The sequence below is a fragment of the Anneissia japonica genome, unplaced genomic scaffold (assembly GCF_011630105.1).
Source record: "Anneissia japonica isolate Jap-2015-1 unplaced genomic scaffold, ASM1163010v1 scaffold426_len1935630_cov189, whole genome shotgun sequence".
NCBI classification, from domain to species: domain Eukaryota; kingdom Metazoa; phylum Echinodermata; class Crinoidea; order Comatulida; family Comatulidae; genus Anneissia; species Anneissia japonica.
In genome coordinates this window covers 329890-354000 of record NW_022713172.1, presented here as the reverse complement: position 1 = coordinate 354000, position 24111 = coordinate 329890, and the positions used below count along the sequence as shown (strand labels likewise).

The 24111-nt window shown below is 34.6% G+C and overlaps 3 protein-coding genes across 5 annotated transcripts in view; all 3 read right to left on the bottom strand.

The window, feature by feature from the left end:
• LOC117108332 (DBH-like monooxygenase protein 1 homolog) overlaps positions 1-5909 on the bottom strand; it is a 13507-nt gene extending 7598 nt beyond the window's left edge. The window contains exons 1-4 of the mRNA XM_033250317.1: positions 5449-5909; positions 4481-4626; positions 3135-3308; positions 2636-2719 (exon numbers count right to left, since the gene is read on the bottom strand). Of these exons, the coding sequence (XP_033106208.1) occupies positions 2636-2719; positions 3135-3308; positions 4481-4626; positions 5449-5731 (687 nt within the window). The 5' untranslated portion in view covers positions 5732-5909. The remainder of the gene's footprint in view (positions 1-2635; positions 2720-3134; positions 3309-4480; positions 4627-5448) is intronic.
• Positions 5910-10623: 4714 nt separating this feature from the next.
• Positions 10624-17800, bottom strand: LOC117108331. Of its 3 annotated transcripts, none has more exons than XM_033250316.1 (6): positions 17433-17800; positions 13672-14860; positions 13155-13403; positions 12582-12683; positions 12060-12275; positions 10624-11782 (listed from the first exon to the last, which is right to left on the bottom strand). In XM_033250316.1, exons 2-6 carry the CDS (start codon positions 14762-14764, stop codon positions 11439-11441), a joined length of 2004 nt encoding a protein of 667 aa, XP_033106207.1. In that variant the 5' UTR covers positions 14765-14860; positions 17433-17800; the 3' UTR covers positions 10624-11438. The 3 variants fall into 3 exon arrangements, with proteins under 3 accessions (XP_033106207.1, XP_033106205.1, XP_033106206.1); XM_033250314.1 differs by lacking the exon at positions 17433-17800 and adding an exon at positions 15487-15617; XM_033250315.1 differs by lacking the exon at positions 17433-17800 and adding an exon at positions 15476-15581.
• A 497-nt stretch (positions 17801-18297) lies between these two features.
• LOC117108302 lies at positions 18298-23944 on the bottom strand. Its single transcript, XM_033250280.1, has 5 exons — positions 22675-23944; positions 22022-22270; positions 21580-21681; positions 21283-21483; positions 18298-18623 (listed from the first exon to the last, which is right to left on the bottom strand). Exons 1-5 carry the CDS (start codon positions 23942-23944, stop codon positions 18298-18300), a joined length of 2148 nt encoding a protein of 715 aa, XP_033106171.1.
• Positions 23945-24111: the final 167 nt, after the last annotated feature.

The following is a 24111-nucleotide window of genomic DNA, read 5'->3' as shown; positions in this document are numbered from 1 at the left end:
GAAGATAAATTCTCATTTTTGGTTACAGTTTCCCCAAATTTACGATTGCCGACAATTATATTATGTTTCAATAAAATAGTATTGACATTTTTGTGCGAATGCCAAGTAGCGCGGATCGGTGGGTCACAGAATTCGTAAACTAAGCCGATTTTGGAGCCTCAACCCACGGTCTACTACGTATGACCCAATGAACAATTCAAATTAAAACGCTTATAAAATTATTATTATTAATTTAAGAAATAGACCTATGTCATAAATATTAGTTTTACAAATTGGATTATTAAAGTACAAATAAAATACTGTATATGAACTAATCGTGTAAAAAAATGATTATGTTAGTATTATATCAATAATTAATTATTGTACATTTAATGTACAAGAAGACACAGAAAGGGGGAAAGCAGCTTAGGTATCTCCATTCACTTATCTTAATCTCGAATCGAGTTTTCTTAGAATAAACGTTCGAAATTAAAATATTTTTTCGTTGTTTAGAAGATAAATAGTGGCCTATCATCAGACTTAATTTTTATTAGAATATCATTGAAACTATAAAGAAATGTGTACCTTAAATATTTAATTGATTGTTACAAAATGTCTCCATACTCTATTAACATTGTCAAAGTTACCAATGATTGATTTGTAAGCCTCATATTTAATTATTGAGCGTTTTTGGATGATTTTGTATTGAACATGGCCATTTAATTTCAGTGATATAATAATCCAAAGATATCTTCTGTTTCAGAGACTTAACACTTTCTTATAATTTCCATTCTTTTTCATCAACACGCCTTCTCGTAACCAAAATATTGTGAAACCCATCTCGAATTGAAGCCCCTCAAGTTTGCAAAATTAGACTCTAAAAGAAGCCCATATGGCTTCTTTTCAAGATAACTTATGCTTCTTTTCGAGAGAGTACAGTACTATACACTCTGCATGAATTTCAGAAAACAAAATAAATTAAAAACAAGCTTGGTTTATAACGTAAGTTTAGGTGGTTTAATGCCAGTTGAATTAATACACTCCATGATACACATTTATGTTAAAGTGGTCGTATTTATTGTTTAGTAGTACAAATTCACAAACTTACAGTATTCATTTTAAAAAGAAGCCCCATTTTTATTTTGCAAAAGTAGCCCATCCAAAGGTCTCAAAAAAATAAATAATAATTTAAAAAAAAAAATAAAAAGCCCAGGGCTTCAATTCGAAGTTTTACGGTATTACAGAAGTCTTGTAAACACAATTACATTTTACATAAACCACGCCAACTTAATTTCGGCGGTGACGTAACTTTAAAATCGACATGCGCAGTAGCATTTTCAGTCGCTCGCCAGTTGCTTTGAATCGCTACAATATGGAACATGGGCAACGGAAAGCAAATGAGAGCAACTGGCGATTTTTAGTTGCTTTTCAGTTGCTTTCGATCGCAAGGTGCGCATATGTCACCTTCAGTCGCGCGACTCTCAGTTGCCCTCAGTTGCTCACAGTTGCTGGCAAGTTGCCAAAGGTCAGTTGATGTCAGTTGAGTTGAGTCGAGTCGCAAGGGCGACATAAGCCCAGCTTAAGGAGACAACTGTGGTCTCCCGAAATCTAATGATTCACCACTGTATGTTCGTTCATTCATTCATTCATTCATTTATAAATTTTTCATTATTTATTTTGTTAAACATATTTTTGTCTACTTATATTATTAGTTTCTTCTTTCCCTTTTAACCACGACATATATGAGTAATTTACACACACATTGTGCGTGCATACTCAATCGAGGTTTGCGCAGTAATGGAAGATGATGATAAAGTGTTTATTCTGCCAACTAAGTCTCGAATTTGCCTATCCTTAAAGTCAGAATTGGAGTGCGTCCTCACTATCGATCACGATCAGGCATAGGCCTACTACTACATTGCCTAACACTATAGACATAGCAGTCGGTGGAATAATAATCTATAAACAGTTATACTGCACAATTTCCAGCGGACTGTCCAATACAATTCAAATCCAAGAGGTGATATTCTAAAGGCCAACTCAGACAGCGTCGGCCGACGCAGCCCAGGGGCGGATTTAGGGGGGGCGGCCCGGCCCCGTCCCCCCTATTGTTATTTTCGGGCGTCTAGAACACTCATGTTTCGCGGGGCATGCCCCGAACCCCGTAAGACATTGTTGTCTCGATCGGCCCAAATTTCGGCCCCTCCCTTTTGGACATCTCTAGATCCACCCCTGCAGCCCGACCCGATTTATCTTCGGGGACAGTCTTAAGCCGTCGTGAGAAATATTAAACATGTTTAATATTCTACGACGCGACTGATTTGTTGTCGCGTTGAGTCTGTGTGTCTTAAACTAACACACAGACTCGACGCGACAACAAATCGTGTCGGGCTGCGTCGTACGACGCTGTCTGAGTTGGCCAACAGATTCTTTGTTGTTAAGTCCTAAAAACTCATGAATTACTGCTTCAGCCAATTATATTATACAACAACATTGTTTTATTACTCATGCTAATTTTGTTTCTTTCATTGTTTTTGTTTTTAGCTGTTATTATTACGCAGCAAGTAATGTTTAATATTATTATTTATGATAAAAGTATATTATTAGATAGCAAAAATATATCATACAAATTTTAATTTTATATAATTGTACTTACTCGAAACAGGTGAACAGGCTTTTCAAATTTAGGTACAGCAAAACTTGTGCACCAGTAGGTTGTATCATCGTTCGGCACAGACACCTAAGCATTGATGGAAAATTAAATATCATTGTACTTTTGTGAGGATGAAGGTACAGTTGGCAAGAGGATGAAGGATACAGTACAGTGTGCTTATTCTTGTTTCTGAATTTGGTCAAATCCACGATTATATAATAATAATAATAATAATAATAATAATAATAATAATAATAATAATAATAATAATAATAATAATAATGATAATGATATTAATAATGATAATGTTAATGATAATGCTAATGATAATAATAAAATAATAATAATAATAATAATTATTATTATTATTATTATTATTATTATGAGATGATGATGATGATAATGATGATGATGATGATGATGATGATGATGATGATGATGATGATGATGATGATGATGATGATGATGATGATGATGATGATGATGATGATGATATACTCACATTAGATACCAGAAGTTCAAAGCTGTTGGCATCATTAGGAAGCTCATTTAGCTTGGTTGCAGCATCCAACAAAATGACAGATCGTACGCCCCTAGCTGTACCATGGTACAACAGATCACCACTGTTGGGAGGATCATTATCATTCACAGCCCAAATAATTCTTGACGTGTCACTCTATAGGTAATGATAATATTATATTCAAATAAAAAATCGTCTTTCGATTGCGCGACGCGATAGGACGTACAGCGTGATGACGCTACTAAGCATGTATGCGAGAACGATAAATCTACATTTTTGCAGAGAACGAGGACGGTCACGCATGAGTGAATCTCTTCAAGCGTCATCGTGCAAATTGAAAGCTCCCTAATAATATTGTAGATATTTGATATTGACAATCTGAAGATCTCAGGATCACGAAGTAAAAACTAAGCTATACGATTCACAGAGTTGGCTCCTCGTATTCTTAAAGTGCAAATGTGTAAATATTGACCAAAAAACTGTTTTTACGCTGCGATCAAGAAGTGAAACCGACGTATTACTGCGTTTTCAAGAAATGGAAGCGCGGCCATCTCGAACTCGATCCCTAATACAGACTGATGAAGCTAGCTCAAACTAGCGAAAGCTCAATAAATTTCGTTAGTCTAAAGAGTAGGCCTACTCATCAGGGGAGGCGCCAGGATTTGCCTGACGAGGAGTGGGGGGGGGGAGGGCGAGGTCGCCAAAATGGGCTGATGCAACCGACGGGGGGTCAGATTTCCCCGACGAAAGCAATGTGGGCGTGGTCGAGCTTCGATTAAATGGTTTCGAAAGTAGCTAGTCCAGGGGTGAAGCCCCAGAAAATTTTTAACAATTTAGGGTTTCAAAGGCTTATTTAATCGATTTTAGAGTCTACTAATATGTAGAAAATACATATAATTTTGTTTTCTCTCCGACGAATTGTGCTTTTTCTCCCCGACGGGGGCTCTGGCATCCCCTCCCCCTCCCCTTGCTGGCGCCACCCCTGGTACTCATTTCATTTGTATTCTAATACAGAATGTGTATAGTATTTAGGCCTAGCAAGACCTTGCATGACATGCCCACCTATTGCACTCCGGCCTGACCGTTTCTATACTGGAATTTGACACACATACTCTAGCCCGCCGTCGATTTGTGAATATAATGTTGTTATACCAAGTTAAAATTGGTGTTGCTATGATACACACATAATGTATGTTAGTGTAAATAGTTTAATAGTTGTTGACGAACAATTTTAGTAAATAAGTGATAGAGGGGATACTAAAGATTAATTAAGTACATAAACATTTATTGAAAGGTTTTAAAGTTCTTTGTAAAGTTATAAGACTTACTGTGATTGTATAATCATTGGTGTCACAAGTTTGTAGCTTTCGTGAGAATCCAATTGTTGTTTTATTGCCTTCTTCAAATCCGTAAAGGAGTTCATAATCATTGGACAAGTCGATATCTGGCTTGGCGAATTTGGTAGCATGATAGGATATATATAATGGCTCTTACGCACTATAAAGTACCACCCAGTGCGTGCATCTTTCGAGACGAGTAGGGGATACCCCGGTGTACGACAGCACCTGAGGTGGACGACGAGAGTTGATAGTACCGGGTTACCGGGTAGCACAGACAGGACTCTTAGGGGTGAAGAAAGTCATTGATCAAGTTCCTAGGCCACATATCAAGCGCCCTGAGCGTCTAATATTACATGGATATGGCGCTATACAAAACTACACTACATTATTATTATTATTATTATCATTATTATTATTATTATTATTATTATTATTATTTTATTATTATTATTATTATTATTATTAATATTATTATTATTATTATTATTGTATTTATTATTCTTACTTACTTCTTACTTCAGCTCCCAGGTAGGCTTCCGCCTGTCAGTGGTGCTAGCCTCACTCTCCATTTTTGTCTGTCTAACATCTCACCGCTATTTCTTAATTCTTGGAAGGTGGGCATGTTATTTCTATTTAAAGTATCTTTAATTGTGTCTATCCATCGTTTCCTCGGTCGTCCTCTTGGTCTTTTCCCACACGGTGTCCAGTTCCAGCATCTCTTAGCTACTCTATTATTATTATTATCTTTAATATTATTATTATTATATAGATGTAGATACTCACAGATAAAATGTTACCTCATTCTTCCCCCATCCAGCTACTTATTATTATTGTAATTATTATTATTATTATTATTATTATTATTATTATTATTATTATTATTATTATTATTATTATTATTATTATTACTACTACTACTACTAGCTTTATTATTATTATATAGATGTAGATACTCACAGATAAAAATGTTACATCATTCTTCACCCATCCAGCTACAATGTCAGAGCCAGGCATGCCACCATTTGGAGAAAATCCAATGGCAACGTATCCGTAAGTTTTAGCACTCATTTCAAAGAAAATATCATCTCCAGCAATTCTCCATTTCAATATGATATCATATTCTTGGTTTAATACAACCACATGATTTTCGTCGATAGTGTTCTGAGCTTTAACGGCTAAGGGAAACAAAATACACAGTATCACGGTGGTACGTAACAACTTTCCTTTGGTTTCAGCCATCTTAGTGTTTTTTGTAACCAACGATCGACTGTTGTATTTGCATAGTCACTCGAGTATATAAGGCATCCGAAGGAAAATGGAGGTGCCGGTAGTTTTGTAATCTACATAATAGTTATCACCTTCGTTGTGATCCAGCTAGTTATCGGGTTAATAACATAATAGTGAATCTATTGAACTTTACAATTGCTAATTATCTTTAAGGGCTGCGTGAAAACTTGACCGTTGAAACGCAAAGCTATTAATCGATTTTAAAAAGAATGTTAATAATCGGACCTAAAAGAAGCAGCACATTACCCGTTACACTGGAAACCATGCCATTGTTTTGGCTTTCTTTTCATCCAACAATGCTACTGTCTTGGCTCTTCTCGCCACGCCCCACCATCACAATACTAGCGTTTGTATTAGCCTAGTCTCAGTAGGGAACAATTTCAATGTTCCCTGGCCTCAGCTATTTCTTAGATTTCTACCAATCAGCAGAAAGTTTTAACTTTCAAATCACGTAAGTATTTCTCTTCAAGAAATATTTTATTTCTATATTTGGACTCTGCAGATATTTTTCTCATGATGACGATTGAAGCAACTCAATCGAAATTTCGAGACATTCTCTACAAAACAACAGTTCTTTTCAGAACAATCTACATGGTTTACTCCTCGAGCATTTAATATATTACTAGATTTAATGATTTTATTACAGATTTTGTCAATCACTGTAAATTTAATGCTGAAAAGCCATCAATACTTTAGGTTTTTAAAGTAAGTTTTTTTGCTATAATGTTAATATTTTATAAAATGTTGACCTAATAAAGAACGTCAGACTTTCCTTGGTTGGTGGGTCAAGATCGTTATGAATCATATCATAATCTTTACCTTATACCAATAATCTCTCATCAAACCTGAATTGCTTACAGATTGAGACATATGACTTACGATTGGTGCTTTTTGAAATGTTGACCTAAATTATACGTCTACGTTAAACCACAGACCTATAAATTTGAACTTTATGGAATGGTTCTTTTGAGAATGGATTTTTGGCCAAAATATAAAAATCGAAGACTGCTAATTTTATAAGAAAGTAGAATAATAACTTAACGTGGTCTTTGAAATCGTGTCTTAACCCTCCACCCCCACCCTAACAAATTATAATTTTGATGTACGTAACCGTTGTTTTAATTCACTTACAGTATTTTCCGTTCAAATTAGGCAACCTACGTCTCACCTTAAAAGACTTTGCGTCTTATAGTTTTAATCACTGGTAAGATGTCAGTTGAACACCATATAATAGTAGTTACTTAAATATAATAGGTGGAAAGTGTACAAAATTTGCGTGTATGCAAATTAGTTGCTATCACTACAACACGCGAACGATAGATAATTTGTATTATATTTATAGGATCTTATCGTGGCTTAATAATATCTAGACCCGTGTTTTTAAAAATAAAAAAATACTTCAAATATTAACGAATTAATATGTATATACATATGATTATGTTAAAATAACAAATTCGATAGATAATGTAGGACAGGTTCAGCTTCTTAAAAAAATAACTGTACATTATTGTACTACAGATTGATACTTTCAGCATAGGAACCGGAGCTTTCTCAGATATCTCGTGTATTTAGCAGTCATTTCCGTTGCATAATTCAAAGGTGGCTTTCTCTTGACCTTTCGGACACTATATAGTGATATATAATTCTACCATCTTATTATTATTATTTTACTGACCTTCAGAGATGGCATTAAGATCTAGTTTATGTTAAAGAACTGAGCCAGACATAAAGTGTGTTTACAAATCATGCTATTTTTTTTTTGTGAAAAAAAAAATCGGAATTAGACTTGTTTCCCGTGGTATTAGTGGCTTTTTCTGCGTTAGCAAAAAAAGTAGGAAAAATCATTATTATTATCATTATCATTTTTATAATAATTATTATTATTATTCTAATTATTATTATTAGGCCCATTTTTACTAGTATTATTATTATTATTATTTTCACTAGTATAATAATAATAAGAGAAATAATAATAGTAATAATGATAATAATAAAATAATAATACTAATAGTATTTGTAATAATAAAAATAATAATATTAATAATAATAATAATAATAATAATAATAATAATAATAATAATAATAATAATAATAATTAGACTTGAAGTTTTTCGTCGTTCTTTACCAATTCAGCGTCAATGTCAGAACCAGGTATGCCGCTAATTGGACAAAAACTAACACCATATCAATAATATATCATAATAATATAACCATGAGTTTTACAAATTTCAAAGAAAACGTCATCATCGTCAACTCGTCACACATTCTTCGTCCAATAATACGTCATGATTTTTTTATGGTATTCTGTTCATTGCCATAAACAATCGCCAAAACATTCAGCACCAACTTACTTCGTTTTAGTGTCGGCCATCTTATTTTATCGACTACGTACCCAGAATGTTGAAATATGGTATCGGAATGAACTGTAAAAAATTGATATTTTATGTAATCACCAGCCTTGTGGCTTAGTATGACGTATATTACATTCATACGTGTGATGTCTTTAAGTAATACACTTAAAATAAGGCGCATTTCCTCCATTCTTTAATCCGAAATTCTCTAATCTCCTCCTGCCTGGATCAGCTCAATTTTAGCTAAAATTAAATCTAATTTTTAAAAAAAAAGGGGGGGGGGTGGGTTGTTTCTGTGTGTAATTTTGGAACGCCAGGTTTGTTTATGAAAGTCAGAGGTCCAGTAGGCACCTAGGTCAGTAAATGGATTCTTTTGGTGGGAATATGGTACGAATCTACTTGGAGCTGAACGACCTTCATCATCATACGGTATGTTTATACAAATAGATCTTTTGAGAATGGAGTTTTGGCCAAAATATAGAAGCCCTCGTAGATACGAGATTGAACTCCCCGGGTTTTTTTATTTTCTCTGAGAATTTGGCTTGTACCGAAATAAAACGAATTGAAACAGATACTACAATTGTAATATTAATATATCGCTCTATAGAAGGCGGTAAATGTTATAAAAAAGCTGCATAAAATCGTAGTCTTTGATATCGTATCTTAACCCCCGAACAAATTATAGTTTTGATGTACGCAACCGTTGTTTCTTATAGTATTTTCGGTTAAAATTAAGCAGCATCGGTCTCACCTCAAAACACGTCGTGTCATATACGGTAGTTTTTATTAACTGGTATGTTTTGAAGATGTAAATTGACACCGTATAATAGCAGTTTAATACTTAAATATAATTTTTGAAAAGTGTACAAATTTGCGTATAACAAATTAGCTATGAAATATTGAATAAAGAAAAAGAAGAAAAAAAAAACAAACAATTAGTGCTGTCACTACAACACGATAGATAATTCATATTTTGTTTAGGATCTCATCATGACTTAATAGTATCTAGATTCGTTTTTTTTAAATAGAAATATGCAAAAATTTTAGCGAATTAATATGTGTATATACATTATAATTATGTTAAAAACTTTGATAGATAATGTAGTACAGGTTCTGCTTTATAATTATAAAATAACAGTACATTATATATAAAATGCTATAATATGCTTAAAATATTAGGGAATTATTATGTATATATACATAATAATGATGTTAAAATAATATATTTGGTAGATAATGTAGGATAGATTCAGCTTATTAATAAAATAACGGTACATTATTGTATTACAGAAATTAGATGATACTTTTCAGCATAGAAACCGGAGCTCTTGCAGAGGTCTGTTAACACGTTGGCTGCCAGCGACGAGTATACTCGCTCACAGGGTGTTGCTGAGGGCGCCAGGAACGAGTATACTCGTCAAATCGGGGGAAACATTCTAGCGTTTATAACTTCTTTATTATACATTGTAGAACCACAGACTCAATGGTTGGTAGTTCGGGGAAGATACACCTAGACGACAACGTACAAATGACATATATATGTCTGTTGTGTTATTTTGCCGGTAGTACACTCGAGCGGTACAAGTGGGGACGCCCTTTTAACATATCCCAACCCATGCAAAAAGCGGACGAGATAACTCGCACTTGGCATAGTCAGTAAAAAGTTCTATTACAGTGCCATCGACGAGTATACTCGCCCCCTAATATTTTCCCGCCAATTTATTAGACACTTCATTTTGATGACATATGACTAGATAAAATTTCAAAAAAGCATGTTTGTACATGTAAACTTGTTTTGGCACACGGGAAGGAACCTTAAAAAAAGGTCTGGCAGTCAACGTGTTAAACCCACGAATGTAAAAATGCCCTGGCTGGGGTAGGGCTAGAGGGAAAAGATTTATTTCCTTAACTTTCCTAGGATTAGCGGTACCCTACTTGCAACATAACATGGAATAGGCCTATACTCATACATCAGTTTGTAATTATTAGTAAAAACATTAAAGGGTTTTAGCAGGAAACCTAGTATATCACCCCTGACTACAATGGTAAAACAGGCGAAAACAATGTTTATGTCTGACAACCGAGCGCGTACGCGGCGTTTAAAATGAGATTTTCGCTTTCACGAAGACACACAAACATCGCTGTACGTGTAAACACTATGCTGGGTAAATACTCATCGTTTTCACGAACAGACAGAAACATTTTACGCTAATTAACAAGTTGATTAAAGTTAAGAAAAGAAAAATAAATTAAACATTTGAATTGTTTTATTCTCTATCTTTAATAATATGTAAATAAATATTCAAACTTTTGATATCTTGATAGTACAATTTACGAATTTGTGAAGTAGTCCACTCCAAACGTGTTTTTCTAAAAACATTGTTTTTCCATAAATTGAAGCTTGTGTTTCTTCGTGAAATTGGTGACGAAATTACCATAATTAATTTCAAGTATGTGACATTGATTCGGACCCTGGATTCTGTCTCTTATATATATATAATATATATATATATATATTAATAGCTACATACAGCAAGTACCAATATGCTGTAATAGTTGATTCTAGTATCTTAATCGTTGATAGATTCCTACAAATTATATGGACGTTTTGAGAGGGTCAATCGTACTTAACAACTAACCACTCAGAACAGGGCCACGAATATGCGAGTATCTGAACAAACACTCATGTTGTCTTACAATGTGTTTTGGTATGTTTTTACACTCGTTTTGTGGGACCTTATGCAACAATATTAAATAGACCTTTCCGCTAAGGTCCCACAAGACGGCAGTGTTAAAACATACACGAACACGTGCGTTTGTGAGACAACACGTGTGTTTGTGAGAGGTTCGCGTATTCCTAGCGCTGTCCTGATTGGTCAGTTGTTAAGTTTGATTGATACTCCGGAAAGGTCTGTTGGTGGGGTTAAGTGGAAAGGTCCATTGAGTACTCGGACAGGTATTGCACTATAATATGATTCTCACAGTTTTATGATGAGTAAGATACTGAGTAAGATAGAGTTAAACTATTATGTTTTTGTTGATTTCTCGATTTTTCACAAAAAACTTTATTAAATAACAGGATAATTTTAGATGAAAAAAGTATATATTATATATTTGTGTTACGTATTAATTTAAAATCATTACTTAAATCTACACAGAACACAGAAGATTCTGTAGAGCACTTGAAAACTAAAGTATCTACATCAAATGGTCCATATTAAATTCCCTCTTTAACCTTTTGTACAAGAACTCATGTGTTTCTTTCGACATCTTTTACATCTGGATTAAGTACTCACTCAAATTTACATTCAACAAAGAAGTTTTTCTAGAGCGCTGGAAAACTTCAATATCTGCATCAAATGGATCATACTAAAGTCTCTCTCTAATCTTGAGTAGAAAAAATCTGGTGCTTCTTTCGACATCGTGTACATCCTGGTTAAGATATCACCATCAACATCCTTCATGGCAGAGCTACATTCCTCTAGTTTGATTTCTTTCAACCACTTCTTAACATCATTTGATGTCCAGTTGGAGATGTCAGCTTTGACCTTTGGAAGCAAGACCTTTGAAGTCGGAGCTACTGGGTTGTCGGCTGAATCAACTCCTCTGTTATTTGAAGAACTTTCAAATGAAGTGGAAACAGCAACAATTTCTAGATCAAAACAACAATTTATAAGACAATGTATTAAACATAATACATCAAGATGTATCGAAAAGTCGTTTGACGCTGATGATGGTCACACTGCTTGTGTTCTTTATCTACATTTTCTCTCTTTCACGCAGGGTTGTACAAAAATTAGTAATGCAGACATAAATAATTCAAATGAAAACCTAAAGGTCATTTTCAGTATGTTAACCCACTTAGTTGAACAGGTTTTTTGCCATCCCTCCTCCATGCTTCACTATTGACATGTAAGTGTTGCAATTACCTTTACGGTGTATTCTTTTATGTCCTTTCTCTTGTTTTCCTCGATTGCCAATCTCACTTATAATACGCTGGAACTCTGTGTCCAGCTTGGAGTCGTTAAATAAGTGAAAGTAAATTAAAGTGCCAATAAGAGCTCCAAGCCAACCATCAGGCACGTAATCTTCTTCCACTATCAAGGGGATAATCGACTTTTTCTGTTTGTAAGCATATGTTGCTTCTGCAAAGGAAAACAGATGACCACTACATTAGATATTATATATTGTTTATTTGATAAAAACCTATAACATGCCTAAATGTTGTCATGATGACATCAAATTATGACTATATATAGGCACATCATGGCTATGTGGCATACAACAGTTTTGTATTTTGTAATATAACATTTGATCGTGTGGACAGCTGCTAAAGTTCAAGTATGCAACATAGTGTCTTGTAATTCACTTGTAACAAAAAATAATATAAATGAAATATACTTTCCACCTACATATTTATTTTTTTAAAGGTAAAAATGTAATGAATTAACCTGTTCTACAGCTTGTACTGTCCTTGTACTTTTTAGAAATGCACGGCAAAAATACGGCAGCATTCTCAACAGCGGCAGCCATTGCACCCAAAATGTCGCCCTCTAATGAAAATAGATGTTCATATTGGATTAGAGTAATGTTGATTAGAGTAATGTTTTGCCCAACCTGACATGTTATCGTACTGAATAATCAGTACGTTCCCAAATACTTATAAATTGAGCCCAAGACCTCCAGATAACTAGCCATGGTGTCATAAATGGTTACGTAGCTTACGCTACTAACTAATGTTGAATCAGATTCTCAAGTAGCAGCGGGTATTGCAAATGTGCAAGCGATTTTTTTTTTACAAGTATTTTGAGAACTTACTGAGTATTCGGTACGATAACACGTCAGATAGGACAAACATCACTCCTATCTAGACGCAACCAAAGATCGCAACTTTATTTGATTATTACTTTTTTGTCATATACATTGTATATTGTACCTAGGCTTGCCTGTTGACTATAATAGTCATCAAGTTACATGCAAATATAATGTTAATATGGTTACTAATATAATACGGCTGCACTCACCAATCTGGTCTATATCCATCCAGACGATGTAACCTGCGTCCTGGAGTTTTTTCTTCAACTTAATAATTCTCGGCTGTACATCCCATTGGTAGCTAATCATCACATGGGTGCCTTTCCTGATATATGGTTGGATGATAATAGGTGTACTATCTTCATTTACTTCAGGTTGTCCTCCAAATATTTCCCACAATGCACCTGAGCATGTTGCTTGCACCTTGGGAACGTCAGAACTCTTGTTAAGCTTTAAAACTAATGAAAAAAAAATAAAAGAAAGTAGACAGTTGTTATTTTAAATTATCATACTGAAGTAGAGTCACAAATGATTATGTAAAATACAAATAGTAACACGTTATATCGTCATTGCGGACTTATAAAATCCGCATACGCCTTAAAACTAAAAGAAAATGCATACGTTTAAAGTCCGTACTGAGCCCAAAAAATCCGCAATGAAAATATAATGTGTTTAGTATTTATAAATAAATAGTTAAAGCTGTGTTATATACACGTTCATTCTTACCATTTATTAGGCTTTCGTCTTCTCTTATTCTCTTACGGTTTTGCTCAATAAAAGATAGTTTCCAAATAAGCATTGCAGAAAGAATAAGGATTGATTTTGTGCGTTTTTTGAGTGCCCTGCCCAACTGTGCAAGTCCATTGTATTCCACAATTTTCACTTTGTTCTCATCATTAAGAGCCAGATTATTCAAAGAGAGGAGTATTTCCAGAGTGCTGTATCCTCGCGCTTTTCCTGCAGTCAAGGACGTGGTAAGGAGATCGATGATGAATCGAACGGCAATTCCAGTGTTCTCCAGTAAGCTCACCTCTTCGTCGGTGATAAGAAACGAAATTATCATGAAGCAATTGGCTTTTAAGATCAGGAATTTTACAGCTGTGTAGTCCAGGAGAAGCTTCACAGCATTATTGTCGCGCAAGAGTTGAATATTATGAGGATGAAGTCGTACCATATTGTTTAATATACCTAGACTTCCCTTCACGTGTATAATATTAGGGTTTGTTAGGGTCTCTGGCACCAATTCTTTTTGCTTGAGGCTTGAGAGAAGTAATGGGACCGCACCGAACTTTCCAAGCTCGGCGCATAATTTTATTGAAGCATCAGAATAATTCCAAGCAAGAGATTTCATGGCTTTCAAAACTTTCATTTCTTGTTCATTTTCTGGATCAAATATATTCAATTTATTTATCTCAATCCAAAATTTAATGAATAATTCTGGAAATCCAATGTTGCATAAGTGCTCCCCGAGTAATGGACGATATGTAGTCAGCTTAGTATTATAATAACTATTTTTTATCATTTCCACACTGCTTAAAACCTGTTCATTTTTAAGATCGTCTGTGTTTTTTAGAAAATCCATTGCTCTAGTTAGTTCATCTTTGCATTCTTCTAGTGCTTCTTGGAATTCTGGTTTCACCTCAACAACTTGAGCTCCTATAGTGAGCTCATACAACTTAATATCATTGTCAAAATCTTGTTTCTCTCCAGAATTTTCGTCTTCATCCTGAACAGCATTTTTCCCTTGGTCTTTCTCATTTACTTCGTTTCTTTCCTTTATGATCAAATCTGCATCATTTTGTTGTTTCTCATCTGCCATTTTTTAAATTTTTTTTATAATAATATCGCTTTGTGTATAGGCCTATATTTGATTTTTCGCCTGTAGGCTGGTTCCACACCCCATATCAATAATCAACTGAAAATTAAAAAAAAAAGTGACTATAAACATCGTGTTGAGAATAATACTTCATAGTAGCTTGGGTCTGTCTCTTATACACATCTAGATGTGTATAAGAGACAGCCCCTATCCCTATATATTCGTCTAAATATTTATATAATGTGTCTATGTCATTGATATTGTTGTACCTCCGTGCTTAGCTTTGAGCTGTGTTTACTGATAGTAAGCATTCACAAAATAACAGTTACCTCCGGGGCTAAGGCCCTGTGTTTTTCATCTATGGGTCAGACTAGTGGTTCTTACCAATGAATTTAAAATGTGTTGCTATTAAACTATACTAATCAAATCATATCTTGAAGTGCTCATTGCGTTAGATACGTGCCTGTCATTAAGTCGCCCATATTGCTGAATATAAGACAAATTTGTGTGAATGAAAATCCAGCGAGCTGAGACTTAAGTGCTTAAAGTTACCAATACAACAAGTGAATGAACCGCGCATGCAAGTAAATAATTAATGCGTACCGTATTTTGGATGCATGATCGATCACAATTCGTATATATGATATGTTCCTTTGATACTGAACTAACACGGTAGGCCTAAATTTAAAATGTCAAAATATTAAAATTGCTTACAAGTTTCTTACCATGCTGTTAAAAAGTATGGTTTAGTGGTGGTAGACGCATCTGAAACATCAGTTTCACACTCATCCATGGCTAGCCGAAAATACAGACGTTTTTCGAGCTCATCCGACAATGCAGGTTGATCGTGAGTCACTTCCATAATACGCATAGGGGTCATTTTATATTAGAGTGTATCTCTTCCGTTTTATAACCTTCATACTCATAAGCAGTTTATTTGAACAATGGAACAAAATGAAATATTATAATAAGCAATTAATAGGGCTCCGCATAGTACACTATATAAAAATTATTATCCGAAGGTTAGATTTAATGCTTTAAACAATTTCCTGAGGGCCTACAAGGCCTGAAGGAAATTTTTTGAATGCATTAAATCTAACCTAAGTATAATAATTTTCCTTTAGTGTACGATGCATGCTCTGCTAATTACTTTAGAAGTCAATCACCGTCTTTTAATTTTAGTTTTTGATAACCAACTAGTGCCGTGGCGGATCCAGGGGTGGGGGAAACTTACCCGGGTCATTAAAATAAACGACTTCTAGCTCAGAAGTCGGGAAAGCTCATTTCCGGCCATCTAGGAATGAACATTTTCCCGGGGAAGGACCCCAGTACCCGCATTTAATTTTGGGTTGGAAAACATTTTGAATCCCCTGATCTGTGCTCCTTACGTACGCGTTAACTACACATCAGCAGTACATATTCAGACGGATACGATGAATAATTATTGTAGTTGTGTTAGAAAGAACTTGTTTGTAATGCTATTTTGATTGAAAAAGAAATAAAAATGTCAGCATTCGAAGAGAGAATACAATCACTGACCTATTTGGTCGATGCATGCAGACAGTTAAAAATCGTGCGATGAATTCAGGCTAGACTACGGCTTTGTAAGAGGAGGTCTCGGCGGCCTTCTGCCTGGACGTAGACCTACATCCAAATCAGTTCCTTGAGTCTTTAAAATAGGTCTACAATATTCCTATTAAACGTTCAGATTGTTTTGTTTATGAGGGTCCATTTATTCAATGAATTCTTTATTTGTTCATACTTAATATTGAATTTGAAGTAACTTTCTTTGGGTCCTCATTACGCTTGTTTTACGAAAGTATTTTTCAATTACAAATCAATTTTCATCGCTGTGCACGATGTCTTCTCGGTGACGAAAAAATGATGATTATTTTTTTGCACACGAATCTAAAAAAATCAAGCCAAGCGTCCACTAATTGAAAAATTATTGGACGGTGGAGAATAGGCAAATAACATTGGGAGTTGCAGTGATGACGCCACGATTGACAATCGTTTATGGACACCTAGGAAATGATTAACTATTACTGTATTGTATGTGTAGATGGTTTGTTAGTTTTAGGTTTTGTTGACTGTGTTCGAGTCTGAGGCATTTAACATACAATTATAATTACTGTAGGCCTACGTATTTATTTGAAAAAAAAAATCTGAATTGTACAGTATATTATAGATACGTGATAATATGCGTCATTTGAACAGCGGATACTGCAGTAACTGAGCAATACCATTTTCATTGGGAAACTCATTAGGAAAATATGTTTTTAACTGTCATATGCGCAGGCTCGGTTCTTTAGTGGTATGACATCAGATAAAGTTATCTGGATGTCGTGAGTTAAATTCCCACCTGAATAAATTATTTCAAAATTGCAACCCATTGATCATTATGACTGGGTGAAACTCTTATTTATATTCATAGTGATAATGTTAGTTTTTTTAATCTATGCGTTTTGCATGAACAGAAAACAAAAAATAGAATTGAAAATAGATTTTAAACTACACTATAACATTATCACAGTGCTCGCCAAAAAATATGAAAACCAAAAATTTGAAAGAAATTATCTGACAAGATTGGAAGCTGTAAATGACACTACAAATTACAAAGTTATCATTGATTTTTTTTATTCAATTAAAACAGGCCTATATAATACATTACCTCTATGATAAATCAAATTTTCCTCATCAGTCAAAACAAGCATAATGACCCTAGAAACATTCCACCTACCGCCTGGATCAATTAATTCAGTTTCTACATACATTATAGACAGAATAGACAGCAGAAGGCCCCCAGTTCGAAACAAATAATACATCATGTGCTGTAACTGGTAATTACACGTGATATGTATGTAGCCCTTGGTAGAATACTGAAATTTATTTTGTCATGCATATACACTAATGAGTAACCAATAGTCAAATAATGAGGTAAATAGATTCGTTTGCTTATACTAATAATTTTAAAGCCACATTTATTTTTTTTTTGTTGTACACAGTAAGATACGTAGTATAATACATACTCCAAGTATCGAAATGCACGCCATTGTGTTGGGATTCAATATTTCGACAATAATTATGTCAATGACATAATTAATGTCATTGACATTAATTATGTCAATTGACATTAATTATCATTATCATTATTGTCATTGACATTAATTATTTCAATGACATAATTAATGTCGAAATATTGAATCCCGACACGATGGCGTGCATTTCGATACTTGGAGGTATTATACTATCTTATCTGAGATTAATTAGTGGACCTTTCAGTTTTTGTACGCAGTACCGGAAATTGTTGAGATTAATACGTGCACAACATATCCGGTTGGGTGGTGTCAGGAACTAATCCTTCAGCATCTTATACATTTATAGGATTACCCTTAAAGGAGTTAGGATGATAATACAAATAATAAGTATAAAGGTTGATGGTGATAATGAAATTAATAATAGGCCAAAACGATGATGGTGGTTACGATTATGATTATGTTGATGATGATGATAATGGTAGTTTAAAATATATATTTTTAATCTAGTAATTCATCGATGGCGCTTGAAAATTTAAGTATTTGCATTAAATTGTTCATTTTGAAATCTCTCTCTAATCTTGTGTAGAAGAAATCAGGAGCTTTATTCGACATCTTAAACATCTGAATCAGAAGTTTGCCATTTACTTGCTTCATAGCGTGACATAACTCCGCCATTTGAATTCGTTTCAACCATTCACTAACTTGTTTTGTAGTCCACTCCGAAACTTTATCGGAAATAGGGCCTGCAGGCACCGCCCTGTCGATAAGATCTGCCCGAGTTTTGTTGGTGTTACCCTCCTGCATTGTAGAAAGAACAACGATGTCTGAAAGAAAACAATTGGACTATCAATTTTATTCATTGTTTATAGACAGTGGCTTAACTATCTGCGGTTCAGGAAATTCGGTGAGCCGGTGTCCTAAGGGTCAGGGATCCTGAAGCAGAACCGCACCCCTATCAAGAAATGAAATTATATAAAAAACAATTCATATGACTAGATTGTAAATAAACGTACATAAAATCTGATTTTATAATCGTCTATTTCTTATGTAATACTGTAAGCCTACAGTATAATTTTAAATGGTTACAAATTTTAAATAAATAGCCCTATGCCTAGTTGTAAAAATTAGTCACAGAAACAGCTGTATCATCATGATGGATGAAAATAACCAGACAGAGTGAATCGTCCTCTGAGTTCCACAAAATTATGATGGGAGAGCGAACAAAAATCTGTAACAGCACTAATGTATGCAGTTTCCCATCTTCATGCCAGTCGATCAAATTTAGCCTGACAATGTAATTCGCATTAAAATATTGTTTTACTCAATACCAGTGCGTTTGCCAGGGATTTTGTCTCGCACCCTGAACAGGGGCCCCTTGTGGCTGATACCTGCTTTACTCTGAATTTGTGTCTTATCACTTAAATCCGGCAAGGGGTCGCGAAAAGACTTACCCGTCGATGAGGGGGAGGGGGAGCTGTCCGATGTCCCCGATGTCCCCAACGAGAGTAGAGTGTCGGGTGTCGCTCCAAATATGTTGTTGAAGGTTCGAAGCCCCCGAAAAATATGACAATCCATAGGTTTCAAAGGCTTATTTATTCGATTTTAGAGTAGTCTACTAATATATAGAAAATACATATACATATTTTTTTCTCCCCGAAGAATTTTGGTTTTTCTCCATGACGGGGGTGCTGGCCTAATAATAATAATAATAATAATAATAATAATAAAGTAATAATAATAATAATAATAATAATAATAATAATAATAATAATATGATGATAATAATAATAATAATAATAATAATAATAATAATAATAATAATAATAATAATAATAATAATAATAATAATAATAACAATAATAATAATAATAAAGATTTATAAAGCGCACATCTCCACCAATGGTGCTCAATGCGCAGTGTCAATTAACCACAAAATTAAATAAAATACATGTTAATTCCCAGAAGAATTTGAAGCAAAATCCGTATACCAATTATCCCATCGAGGCAGTGTTGCTCCCCATATAAGTATGCGCAGATACTCAAAGGCAGTATGTTGAGCATCAGCACCATCCACCCCAGGATAAGCCCAGGGCTCCACTGCCCTTGCACTGCTAAAGGAGCAACATTGCGTCGACAGAGAAAAGTGGTATCATGTTTAATGCCCTGCCAACACATTATCATCTTCATAATTATCGTCGTCGTTAAGGTCGTTATTGTCATCGTCGTCTGCCTTTAATAAACCAATAATTGACTAAATAATTTAAACTGTTTATAAGCTAATTGGTAACGACCTACCAAATGCAAACACATCACATGGTACTTGGCGTTATTTAAAAACTTGATATAGGCCTAATTCATGTTAAATAGTACATCGCATCTAGTTAAAGTGTCCATTTATATCATGTTCACTTTGGCCTACAAGGAATTAGTGTTTAAAATCAATTATATTTCTAATTTAAATTAAGATTTTGTTTAGTTTGCTTGAGAATTTCAATTTGTTATAGGGTAGATTAAGCTTTAGTTTATTCTATTCTGTAAATGTTAATGTATTGTAGAAAACATTGTTTTTCACTGCAAAAAAAAAAGGAAATAATTATAATTATAGGCCATAAATGAATTTACATGTCGTTGATGATACTTGTTATCAACCAAAACGCTAAATATATGACCTGTGTTGTGGTTTTGTTTGCTAAATGATCATAGTTTTGTATACTGGTTATTTTAGTTACATAAGCTATCATTATTATGGACCCTACATCTATGCTCGAGAGGAATATTTGCATAAGTAAAACTATAACGTGTAAAATATAAAATACACAATACATTATTAATCAATATTTCTTTCAATCAAACTATGACATGGATGGTGCCCGGCTGTGAATGGCACTATGGATTACATAAGTCAACAAATAGTAAATTGTACAATATTCACTTTTATAAATAGTTTCGGGCCAGGGATGGCGTTCGGCGAGGGAACTAAATCTGGACCACGACTGTACTCACAATCCAGGACACCTCAGAACTTAGTTACACCACTGTTTATAGATTGTCATCATCATCATCAACATCATCATCATCATGTGCCATCTTCGATACAAAGGTTGGCCACCATGTCTCTACATCTAATGCCGGTACGATTTTCTGCTGATCTCTTTGTCTCCATGTAAGAAGTTGCTACGCATCATCTATTGATGTCATCACTCCATTAAATTTTTATCTTCCTCTAGCTCTCGAGCCCTCAATTTTCCTTCTAGAATTGTGATTGCTACTGCCTCTGAGAATATGACCTGCATAGCGCATTTTCCGATATCATCCGATATTCCGATATGATATCACGTAATAGTGTTCTCTGCAATCCAGCTCTTTGCAGCACAACAATGATAGATGTTCTAGATTGTACTGTTGTTAAATACTATGAATATTGCGATTTTTTGAAATCATTTTATAGGCTTACACAGTAATTACAATTAGCCCCAAATTTACCTTTACAGTGTGAGTTAACTTTGCCTCTTTCTCCGATCTCATTCGTAATTTTTGGAAATTCTGTTGCAACCATGAAATCTTTAAAGAGCGGGTAATACTTTAGAGTTCCCACGAGTGCCCCAAGCCAGCCATCTGCCGTATAATTTGCTTGAACAAGTAGTGGTATAATTGGTTTATTTTGTTTATATGCGTACGTTGCTTCTATTAAATGAATCAGAAATAGATTGTTATTTACGCTTGGTGCAGTATAAATTATTATATTGGTCTTTGCTTATGTATATGTACGTATGGACGGACCTGTTCTACAGCTTGTACTGTCCTTGTACTTTTGAGACACGCATGCTAATACAACTGCTGCATTTTCAATGGCAGCCGCCATTGCACCTAATAAGTCCCCTTCTGTAATAGAAAATACAATTTACTGATTATTAATTATCAATTAAATTATGAGTCTCTGAATATTACAGACGGCAAGCCTGCTCATGACTGACGCTGCGCAGCCTAAACTACGGTGGTTGACATTTCCTTATTTTATTCCCACCCCTCTTATTTTACCCATCAGACCCAAAACCAGTTATGACTTAGGTTGCTTTCTGATGAGTGCTGATGCCTAGCGGCACTAATAATATATTGTAATGTGCAGTGTTTCTTATTGAAATATAAATTCATACTATATACTTACAAAATGATATACTGTTAGAAAATGTTGGTATGTCAATTTCTGTGACGTTACACTCACCCATCTGATCAATGTCCATCCAAACGTTGTAACCAGATTTTTGGAGTTTTTCTTTCAATTGAATTATTCTTGCCTGGACATCCCATTGGTAACTGATCATCACGTGGCGACCTTTCTTCAGACGTGTTGTCTTAACGTTAGTCGATGTGTTGTCTTCTTCTTCAAATATCCCCTCGAATGTTTCCCACAATGCACCTGAGCATGCCGTTTTAAGTTTACCGTTCGCCGATGTCTTAAGTATGACAAGTGCTAAAGTATAAAATTAACAAAAGTAAAAAATTATTTTAAGCAAACAAAAATACATACTGTCCGTGACGTCTCGATCTGTTGGTCAGTACGTATATCTTGGTCTATTTAAAACTGGGTGTAAGAGGGCGTAACTACCTTTTTTTTCAACTTTTCCTCCTAGTTTTTAAATATTCGAAATCTGTGTCATTAACTATTTCCGAGTTCATCATCCAACACCCTTTTTGTGTCTTAACAAAATCAGTTGTACAACATTATGGTATTTTTTTTTTTGGCTCCTGAGCCTGATTTAAAAAGAACTACAGTCTTTCCTTTTTGTTGCAGGTTGAGATATTTTTTAATTACGAAGTATATAACATTGTATGTAAATTAACTGATTTATAATCATTACCAATTATTTTACTTACCATTAACCAGACCATTCTCTGCTTTAATTTTCTCTTTGTTTTCTTCGATGAACGACAATTTCCACGTTAGCTCTGCTGAAAGTATCTGAATTGAATCCTTATTTTCTGGAGTTTCCAGCTGCAGAGCTTTCGCCAGCTGAGTTAGACCACCGTATTCCACAACTTTAACTTTATTTTTATCGTTCAGTGCAAGATTATTCAGAGCCAGTAGAATCTCTGAGGTACCAAACCCTCGTGCACATCCGGAATTCGAAGCTAGAGATGTACTGAGAAGGCTGATGATGAGTCTGATGACAGAACCCGTGCTCTCTAGAAGACCTACCTCTGCATCGGTTCGAATAAGGAACGAGAGATTGATGAAACATTTTGCTTTCAGCATTGTGAATTCAACCTTGGAGTAATCCAAAAGAAGCTTCACTGCACCATGTTCACACGCTATCTGTCTATTACCTGGAGAAAGTCGTATCATATTGCTCAAAATCCCTAAGGTTCCTTTCATATGAACTAAAATTGATTCTGTGATTTTAGATGGAAGGAATTCTTTTTGAGTGAAGTTTGCCAAAAGCAGTGGAATCACACCAGCTTTTCCGAGTTCAATGCACAAATCTCTTGAAAAGTTTGTGAAATTCCATGCAATAGCTTTTGTTGTTCGAAAAATATCAACTGCAAGTTTATTTTCATCGTTGAAGAGGTCAAGTTTCTGAAGTTCGGTCAAGAACTTACAAAAAAGTGCAGAATAGCCTAAATCGCATAAATGGTTTCCAATAATTTGGCGATATAGGCGAATTCTTTCGTCACAGTAGGTAAATTTACATAACTTTAGACATTCTAAAACCTTTTCGCTAATTATGTTATCAGCATCTTTGAGAAAATAGACAGCAGTTGTTATTTTGGATTTCAATTCATTCAGTACTTCCTGGTCTTCTAGTTGTACCTCAGTCTTTTGAAATGGAATGGTAAGGTCATACAACCTCGATGTTCTGTTGTTAACATATTTCTCTCGTTGGGGAAGTTGTTTGTCCTTCTCCATTGGTAAAATCAGTCCCTCCTTGTGTTGAGATTGTGAAACATCCTCTGCTTTTATTGGGGCGTCCGAGGGTTTAAGGTTTGCATGTATTATGACGCCATTATGTGATCTAATGGTACTCTCTGGTCTGGTAGCGTCAGTCTCTGTTTTTACTTCGACTCTAAACACTGACTTTGTTGGCATATGGTTTATCATTTGCGTACCACCTTGTGTGTTCTGGAAAAAGGATCCGCACGTGCCCATAACCCTTAACCCTGTACATAATCAATAATATATATATATATATATATATATATATATATATTAGATATATATATATATATATATATCAAGATAGCCGTTAACACTGTTAAACTATATATAAATCATCAAAAAAGGTAAATACAGTGTTCGAATAAAGGACATAATAA